The 10,229-nt window shown below is 36.1% G+C and overlaps 1 protein-coding gene across 1 annotated transcript; it reads left to right on the top strand.

Moving 5' to 3' along the window:
• Positions 1-5,054: 5,054 nt before the first annotated feature.
• LOC109854928 (glycylpeptide N-tetradecanoyltransferase 2) lies at positions 5,055-8,799 on the top strand. Its single transcript, XM_020428567.1, has 7 exons — positions 5,055-5,210; positions 6,449-6,681; positions 6,772-7,099; positions 7,164-7,334; positions 7,412-7,592; positions 7,668-7,931; positions 8,008-8,799. Exons 1-7 carry the CDS (start codon positions 5,134-5,136, stop codon positions 8,164-8,166), a joined length of 1,413 nt encoding a protein of 470 aa, XP_020284156.1. The 5' UTR covers positions 5,055-5,133; the 3' UTR covers positions 8,167-8,799.
• The last annotated feature ends 1,430 nt before the right edge of the window (positions 8,800-10,229 follow it).

Below are 10,229 nucleotides of genomic sequence, written 5' to 3'. Positions count from 1 at the left end.
AGTATTATGTTAATTTTACATTGAAGTAATAATCAAAACGTCGTAACACAAGAAAAGTTCTACATTTTGACGCACAATTTTTTACTGTGTAATATCGTACGTGCGCAACGTCGATTAAACGCTTGTGTTCCGAGAGCGCCGGGAGAACGGAGAATCGTTCGTTTCGGGAATAAAGTGTCCGCGTGGAATTGTTTGGGAGCAGTTCCAGAAGGAGATTCCACGAAGAACGAGATCTCTCTCTCTCTCTCTCGAGAAAGGAGCGTCCGAAAAACTTGGCGCCGTTCCGCGCTGTCCGAGACGTTATTAATAGGGGACTCTTCGAACTAATCGGGTCCCTCGTGATGGCAAAAGGAATTGTTTTTCTCGTCGTAGTATCGGTAGTCGGCTATGCCTCGAAGTAGGAGGAAACTTGAAGCGCAAAAATTACGATCGGAGAAAAGACTTGGAGAAAATCGATTGATCCGAATTCGTTTCCGGCGAGACTCTAGACGACAATCTAGACACACTTGTGCACAACACAAAAATCGACTTAATTAATCAGACTAAGATAGTTTGTCACGACGATCTATCCATTACGTTCTTGCGTACCAAGTACTTAACGTTCTTTCACTAAATCAAAAACTATAACAAGTCTGTTGTAATTCAAGGAAATTTAATTAATTTAGAGAATTATACGCAAACGTCAAAAGTATAGAAGAGGGATAGGGTAATATAAATGTGTGTGTGTGTATCACACACACACGTGGAGAAATTTAATTAATTTTACTTGTTGGACATCAAAATATTTGTAGCGTGCACATATTTGATTTAATTTGGTGGAAAATCAAACGAATTGCAATTATTTTATATTGCGCGTGATTGACGGTAAACATGTTGAATGCGGAATGTTTGTTGCAATTAAAGGCATATAATTGGTCAAAGCGACCACCCCCGTTAATACTCGTCGCGTATCGAGACTTTTGGCAATAGAATGTTTAACGCCATGATTAACTAATCGCACCAAAGTTGTAAGTGGCACACCGGAAGCGAATTCGAGTTATATCGACTAGACTTTACACACACATCTCTACAAACTCGCCTATTACAAACTCTCTCTCTCTCTCTTCACTGCTATTACAATTATTAACGATTACATATAAATATATATTAAGATACATAGATACTATACACATTGTTTCCGCATGATGTAAAAGAAATTACTGTTGGTAATGAAATAAAACAAATTATACTTGTCACACGTCTCTTCATTAATTTTATTGAAAAATTGTGAAACTACACGAGAGAACGTGTTAGTTTCCGATGTTCCTTCGGTTCCTGTTTTTTAGGATTTTTTTTTTTTTGTTTTTTTTTTTGTTTTAACATTTGTAAACCTTGATTTTATTTACGAATATATTCAAACAAATTTAAATGAAAAAAGAATATTTTTAGGTTGCTCGTCCCATTAATTTTGATTTAATGCACGTGCTCGGATTTTAAAGAGGATTAAATTCTGGGATATGTGAATACGGTAATTTTGCAGAACAATACCGACTCGTTGCGAATAATGAAATAAATTGAATAAATGTACTCACCGAACGCGTTGCATCGTTGCCGCAATGCTGCTGCTATCAACTGTTCCATCGACATCAATTTCTGCTTGAAACGTTTTAGCCTCAAGTCCATCAAGTCACGCGGATACGAACGAAAACCGCGCTTAATTGCAATAGCGCACGCTGACCAATTCTCCCGTGCTTGACATATCATTTTCAGCACACTTGAGGTTGAGCAGACCTGCGGTAATAATTAATACAAAATTAAGTATTCGAAAAAGAAAAAAACGTTATTATTGTTACATTTTTCCCATTGCCGGTTTTTTTGTACGAAAGTTTATAGTAAATATACAAAACGACGCGTTAAAAGAATAGAGAGAACTGTGTTTCCTCTTTTCGTTAATTTTTCTCTCTGTTTATACACGTGTATATAATGTACATGCAAATAATAAAAATTTAATTATATTATGCACATCACGTTAATCACGTTTATTATTGCTGAGGAATAAATGTTCACGGTACAACAGGTATTATTAACAAGGATCATTACAAGGATTATCGCGATTGACATCATTGACCCCGCCAAGCCGAGATTGAACCGCATTACCATCCACGTAACCGAGAAAATGCGGTTAATTACGCGCATGCCAATTAACACGCCGTAATGATCGCACACGCAATTGCGCCGGTGTCATTGTCATTTTCTCTTAATAACGCTGAAATCGCTCGACTTTGAATCGACGCGGTCGCGCATTTTGCACATCTATTGGAATATATCGCGTGCCAACGCGGGCTAATTAGTATATCACTTATCTTAATTAATTTGCCACGTTCGTGACCGATTATCCACTCAAGTTCTCGCCGCGTTTCGTAAGCAGCGTAAATTGCGCGAATCGCGTGATGATTGATCTTGATTCGCGATTACACCGCGACAATTAGACGCCACAAGTATATTACTTTTTTTTTTTTTTTTTTTTTTTTTTTTTTTTTTTATTACAAGACGTTCGAGAATCGCGCGCGACAGAACACAATACACTTGTTCAAAATGCGCGNAAGACGTTCGAGAATCGCGCGCGACAGAACACAATACACTTGTTCAAAATGCGCGAAGGTGTTTAACCGTTGCGTTAATTAACGAGCCACTACGACGCTGATTGTCTTCGTCTAACGCGACGAGTTCCGTGCGAGTACACAATATGTACTACTCGCGTTTCGCGAAAAAAAATAAAACCACGCAATAACAAGAAAATATTTCCCGACAGCTGTGTTTCGGGTGCAAACCCGCGCGAGATGAGCGACAAAAATGCGCATACGACGAGCGCGCGCTCTCGCAATTGGCGACAAATTCCGCTCGTGTCGCAAAATGAATATAATATCGAACAATTGAGGAAGTAATTAACTCAACGGCTAACGAGTGCCACTTACCTTAATTAATTTGCTGCGGAGTGTTCGGCCGAAGTGATCCACTCGCTGTCTCAGCGCGCTTTACAAGTGACGTGAATTACGCGATCGATTTTGATTCGATTGAGCTATGATAGATAGACGCTTTTCCGCAACGCGCCCCCGAGAATCGCGCGAACACGACGAGTACCGTAATTAATCACGACTGCGCACTCTAATTAACGCGTCGCTGCAATTTTTCCGATCGCACATTTTTTTTAGTTACTAATTTGTAGTCGAAGCACAATTTTGCCGAGTAAAAAAAGCGTATACGTAACGGGGAAACAAATGAGCGACAAGATGTTGTCGACGCGCGAAATATAAAACGCGCATGCGCGACGCGTGCTTTGCGCCAATTCATTCGAGTCAAGTAGATCGATATGCGATTGATCGAATCGATCGCATATCGATTGTTGTGACGATCGATATGTGATCGCATATCGATTGCTATGACGATCGATATGTGATCGATTTGATCGATTGCGCGACGCTGTATAGGTATAACGCGACACTGTGCGATGTCAAGTTCCGAAAGAATCATGCGCGAAGACAACGTTAAATAACCGTAATCAAATTTTGCAATTGTGTGCCCACAAACTAATAAACATATCACGCCAGTTTCTCATTGTACGCGCGGCGTTATGCATAAGTTAAAATACACATTCGTCAAGTAAACAACGGGCGGTCGAAACTTTAGAAACAACTTTGCGGTTAATGTTAACTCGAAGCGAAATGCGAGATGCGCATGCGCGCGCGGCACGCTCGCGACAAATTTGTTTTCGCCGCGCAAAACAAGCAATTTGTACAAGTAATAAAAGAAAGAGAGAGAGAGAGAGAGAGAGAGAGTAATTAGCCTAATAGCGTGTTTCAGACACGGCGAAAACAGTAGGGTTATTACGGGATGAATAGTAATGTAAATTGGAGATGAAAATTGCTGTAATTTTGTAGTTAGTTTATACATGAGAAACTTCAAGCGCATTTGACTTGACGCGCAGCAGCGTGGCAGAAACTGATATAGCATAAATTATTATTGCGTTGGTTAATTATTGCGTAACGAATATATCTAATAACTTCAATAATCTGATACGTAATCATCGTTTTTGAATAAATGAGAGAACCGGAGATGAACAAATTATCGCATTCACGCATAATGCATGTTAAAGTAACTGGCAGTTGATGCAACGATGTTTATTACCGCTATATCATTACTGCAAATGATAATCAATCGGGATTCATGTTTTATATGTGTACGTGCACAATGATTTTTAAAAATTTCACAATTGAGTTTACGTTTATGTATCCAATTATATGAAAGAGAAATAAGAAGAAAAGAGCGGAAGAAACTTGTAATGAAAAAAAAAAAAAAAAAAAGAAAAAACCTCAAATGGTGTGATTTTTCATCACAAGTAATCGCATCCGAAACGGGGAATAAGTCGTATTACATATGACACACTGAAATCTTGGCATGTTTTTCCTCGCGATATAATTTTTATCGTCGAAAGAAAATGCGCACGCAACACCGTTTCCCGAATACCGCAGTCATATTTCCAGAGACAAAGGAGAAAATCCCTTCGCGCACGAGATTTCGTGCGCATTCGAAAACTTGCGCGTACTGATCACGTGACTGCGTCAACAGATCCGTACTTATACGCGTGGTTTACACGAGACATTTCACAAGAACCATCTGAATTTTTATTTTTATTGTTTGTTTAAGCTGAATTTTGTAGCAGAGAATTGTTGAATACTTAAACGATCAAATTTATTTATTTAACAACGTATAGAACTTCGTAATACGAGCCGTTTTCTTTTTTTCATTCGCGTATAATATAAACTTTTTTAGATTTCACATGGAAGAGTTAATGTATCCGAAATTAGTTAATTTATCAAACGACGAGTGTGTGAAACAATAATTTTTTTATCAAATGTTATAATATATTTTTATGTCATATATATATTTCTTATTTATTTAAAACGTGACGCGTTCGATGCATAATGCGTGATTTCATAATGTAAAAACGTAATAATGCGTGCGTGACGTGGTGCGTGACTGGTGATGCCACCGCTACTGCGCATGTGTGGAAATGGTCTCTCCATTTGGAAATCACTGTTGAGCAGCGTCACTATAGTGCTGTGTACTGTATGCGCGACGAAAATCTATATTAAAATGGAGGAGAAGAGTCAAGTTGCAGAACGGGAAACTAAAAAGGATGAGGTGCACGAAAAGGATGCGCGGAACAAGAGGTACGTGGTGGACGCTTCGTTTCATGAAAAAAATGACAGATACGATCTGGTTCACGGGGGGATCCGCGGAGCACCACTCAGCATTTACCTCATCGTCTTAACCTATATTCGTTTGACGGATGCCCCGTGAACGGACTCACGGACACGTCCGCCGCATAACTATTGATGATTATATTCCTACTAGACGTATTGTCGCAGCGAAATTTGCGTAAAGCGAGGACACGTCCGGATCGATTATGTAGTACTTCTCTTGCATCAATTGTTACCCGATCTTATTTCTTTGTGTAGCGCGATTTATTCTTACAAATATATTTTATTCTAATGTAATTTAATTTCATTATCTGACATTTAATCGATATGTATAAGAAAATCACAACTCTTCAATCACTCTTTGATCACTGTCAATTTCTGTTTGTACAAATAAAAGTTTTTGTGTATTTTCTGCTACAATTATGTGTGTGTGTGTGTGCATATCTATATATTTCTGCTATAGTTATTTATTTATCTCAAATAGACAGACCTAAAGGTTCTAATATATAAAACAAGAAAATCAAAAATAAAATACTAATTGTATATACAAATCATTATAACAGTAATATAGTAAAAAAATAAACAGCTAAGGTAAAACTATAATTTGAAATGATGACTTTGATAATTTAAAGGTGTGTATGCGATTTATGTTATAGTATTACTTTCATTTCAATATGTATTTACATCCTTTATTTCTTCTTTTTTGTTTTTTGTTTTNTATTCAGTGGTGCTGAGGATGATCAAAAATAAATGATCGAAACGTTCACCTTATTTAAATTGTATATTAAATTTACTACCTTTGATCAGTGGTTTAAGGCTGTGCGGGTCTATTTTGATTAATTGTTATTTATACGGCCTGTTTCTAATTTATAATTTGAATTACAAAGTTTATAAAAACATCTCGTATATAAAAATATAAACACAGAAAAAACACAAAATCACATTGTATGCAAATCCAAACGCGCAATTAAACTTAGTAATACTGACAAGGTCTTCATGCAAAAAGGTGTTATTCAATCTAATCAAACATGTAGAAAAATCAAAACTTTAATTATAGTACAGATATAGATATTTCTTAGAATTATAAGTGTTTGATGACGGACATGTTCGTGAGTTATGTTTATATAGAATATTTTATTTGTGTGTAAAATAGCATATATCTATTATATATTAATATATGCTAAAAAAAACTTTTAATCGTATTGTAGCGCTAAAAAAAGAGAAGCTCGGAAGAAAAAGAAAGAAGCGGCGCATGCAGCCAGTGAAAATCATAATAATAACAGAGACGATACAGAGATGCCTAGTCCGTGCAATATTTCCATAAAGGATATCCAGATGGCGATGGAAGCTTTTAACATGCAACAAAAACCTGCCAAAACTCAGGAAGAAGCCATGCAAAAGCCTTATCAATTTTGGAGCACACAGCCAGTACCAAAAATGGGTGAATAATCAGAGATTTGTTGTATTAAATTACATTTTTTTTTTTTTTTTGGTGTGTATTAGAATAAATTCTTATTCTATCGCGTTTCAGATGAGAAAATTGTACGCAACGAGCCAATTGAACCGGATAAAACATCTATTAGAGCTGAACCGTATTCACTACCTCCGGACTTTCAATGGGATACCTTAAATCTAGATGATCCTCTGGTCTTATCAGAATTATACACACTACTCTCAGAGAATTACGTGGAAGATGATGATGCAATGTTTAGATTTGATTATCCTCCAAATTTTTTGAAATGGGCGCTGCAACCACCCGGTTGGTGTAAGGAATGGCATTGCGGCGTACGAGTGACCAAGAGCGGACGTCTAGTCGGTTTTATTTCCGCCATTCCAGCTACTCTACGTGTCTATAATCAGTGAGCAATTCACATGTTGTAGTAATTTCACATTTTTGCAATATAATGGCAAACGTATTTTTAGTACTCAAAAAATGGTGGAGATAAATTTCTTGTGTGTGCACAAGAAACTGAGATCAAAGAGAGTGGCGCCTGTATTAATACGTGAAATTACTAGGAGAGTGAATCTAAAGAACATCTTTCAAGCTGTGTACACTGCCGGTGTTGTTTTACCAAAACCGATTGCGACATGCAGGTTGTGTGCAAGGCGCTTAGAATTTATTTTATTTGATTTATTGTATTTTAAGTTAATGAACGTTTGTTATATTGTAGATACTGGCATCGATCTTTAAATCCAAAGAAATTAATTGACATCAAATTCTCTCATCTCACTCGCAATATGACGATGCAGAGAACTTTAAAACTATACAAACTGCCAGAAAACACGAAAGTTCCGGGATTCAGAAAACTGGTTTATACGGATATACCGCAAGCGCATAAGATATTAACAGAAGTAAGTACTAGTAAATGAGTCACTATCGATCACAATATACACAGTATCGATCCTTACAACGGATTTGCCTTGCAGTATCTGGAGAAATTTGATCTCGCTCCGATATTCTCGGTAGAAGAGTTCAAACATTGGTTTTTGCCACAAGCTGGTATTATTAATAGTTTTGTAGTTGAGAAGGAAGGCAAGATTACTGATATGGTGAGTTATTATACGTTACCGAGCTCTATTATGCATCATCAGACACACAAAACCCTCAAAGCCGCGTACAGCTTTTATAACGTGTCTACCACAACGCCATGGCTCGAGCTGATGATGGACGCTCTGATATCCGCGCGTGACGTAAGTTCATTTATTATTTATTTGCCGCACAGAGTTTTCAATGAAACTTTTGAACACGCAATTTTTTTATCTGCAGTTGGGTTTTGATGTGTTCAATGCGTTGGATCTTATGGATAACAAAGAGTTCTTAGAACCTCTTAAATTCGGTATCGGCGATGGCAATCTTCAGTACTATCTGTACAATTGGCGTTGTCCCAGTATGACACCTGGCAAGATTGGTCTTGTACTACAGTAGACTTCTAGCTCAGCGACTAGCTGTCTAGAGAAAGAGAGAAAAAAAAAGTTTGCAAATCTTGCAAAAAAAGATAGTCATTAAATGCGAGCAAACAAAAGATAACAAACAGCAATAGAAAAAATAAAACGGTGATGTTAAACGGAGACGAGTGACACTGGCAATTTTGTTTGTCAACGGGTATGGTTTGGAAGTATGTGAGTTTTGAATTATAGAGGAAGATGCGTCAAGACGGATTAACTCAGTCTCAATAGTCACTCTTGTTTTCGGCGTTAGCACTTCTGACAATGTCGTTCGAAGTTGGGCTGATGCGCGATCGAGATCGTTATGAAAATTTGTGCATTGTACAGCGCACGTGTATATACGTATTTGCGTGACTCGAGAAATGTAGATAAGTATCATGTGATTAATAGGAATTATGGGATATCCTGTAAGGACCCAACAAGAATTTCCCATTTTCAATAACGTAAGCCTCTTTAGACTGCAAAATAAACTCTACTTGTTTTTCCTTTACACCTTCTCGGCTAATTAGGTAACAACGTATGCCAGTGTGAGAGACACACAAGTTAAAAATAAAGTGAGATTTATCGAGAATAAAAATTGATTTTTATATATTTTCCTGCCAGTTTCTCCTTGTTTTTATCTAACGTGAAGCCCAGGGTTTGACATCTGTTCTTCTGAAGGACAAAACTTGTCACAATATTCTTAGAATATTCTATAATATTCTATGAATATTAATAATACGTTTAATATTCTAAAAATGTGCAGAATATTACTTGATATGAAATAATATTATGCGCTTATAGGGTATATACATGTTTGTTTTTATATACAATATATATAAACAGAGAGAAGCCTGAGAGCGGCCAGGTCCATAAGAGAATGTGTAATCACCTTTCCACCCCGTAAACTAGCGCATGTCCACGAGTAGTACACAATGGAACTACGCAGCCAGTCCACGAGCGACACGTCGGTGCGCTATGTCCACAGGGTGCGGTTCTATTCTGTACTATGTGCACGAATTTAAATGGTCACTTTCTTTAAGTGTGTGAATATATTCGAGAGCGTGAATTTGATTTTGTTGAAATTTAAAACGACCGATCTCGTGATGAGAAAATGAGAAAGGAAAACAGAAAAGAATAAGAAAAACCATTGCAACTTTTCGTACAACATAAATGTGATATACCAGAAAATATGTGATAGTCAAGAAAAGAATCTTATTTTAGCGAGCAACATCAGAATTCGTGGAGTGTAGTCAAATATCATCTCCTTTTACATCATCATTTGCTGCTCTGTGTTTTATAAATTTTATTTTATTTTCTTAAAAATACTACATATATATATATATAGATACAAAATACATAAAAAACCATGTATATTATACAAAGGTGTTTTAACGGTACACAAATATAAATGTCAGAAAAGTTGCAATTCCAAGAAATATAGCTTTTGCTTTTTTATTTAAAACTCTTTATCAGTGTGTTTTCTATTTCCAAGTTTCATTTTACAATTNTTTTATACATTACAATAGAATACAATTCTATTACACATTTATTACATAAAACATACAATATAATACAATATAATACAATATTATATAATATAATATAAATAGTTATATATAATCCTACCTACCTATCTTAGATATATCTTAAACGTTACTAGCGTTATTAATTAGGATTAAGGCTGCATAACAGCCTTGATCCTAATTGTACATTTTTATTTCTTCTACCTACCTACTTCCGATCTAACATATTTCCTATCTATCCGGCCTAATTTATTTTCTACAAGCGCTTGTAGATAATAAATCCCTACCTACACAGATAACTACCTACCTACCTACCTATTTACTTTGAAAAGTTTTAAAACCTATCAAATATTTTACGCGAGGGGCAATTGTTTTAAAACTAAAAAATAATATTTTAGGTATATTTTAGTTTCACGTCCGCGTTTTGTTTTAGATTTTATGATTGAAAGAAGAATTATATCCACCCGATAAAGCCCATCATGTATAATTAAAAGAGATAGAAATATTAATATTTTATAATAGATAAAAAAATATATAT

This window comes from Pseudomyrmex gracilis, unplaced genomic scaffold, assembly GCF_002006095.1.
Source record: "Pseudomyrmex gracilis isolate BER0280 unplaced genomic scaffold, ASM200609v1 scaffold_75, whole genome shotgun sequence".
Taxonomy (NCBI): domain Eukaryota; kingdom Metazoa; phylum Arthropoda; class Insecta; order Hymenoptera; family Formicidae; genus Pseudomyrmex; species Pseudomyrmex gracilis.
The sequence above is the reverse complement of the archived record's forward strand: the minus strand, read 5'-3'. Positions and strand labels throughout refer to the sequence as shown.

Excerpts from the sequence above, each read along its gene's own strand:
- LOC109854928 (XM_020428567.1), top strand. The coding sequence starts at position 5,134 with ATGGAGGAGAAGAGTCAAGTTGCAGAACGGGAAACTAAAAAGGATGAG. Across the intron at positions 7,100-7,163 it reads ACTCTACGTGTCTATAATCA|TACTCAAAAAATGGTGGAGA; the intron begins GTGAGCAATTCA and ends ACGTATTTTTAG. Across the intron at positions 7,593-7,667 it reads CGCATAAGATATTAACAGAA|TATCTGGAGAAATTTGATCT; the intron begins GTAAGTACTAGT and ends TTTGCCTTGCAG.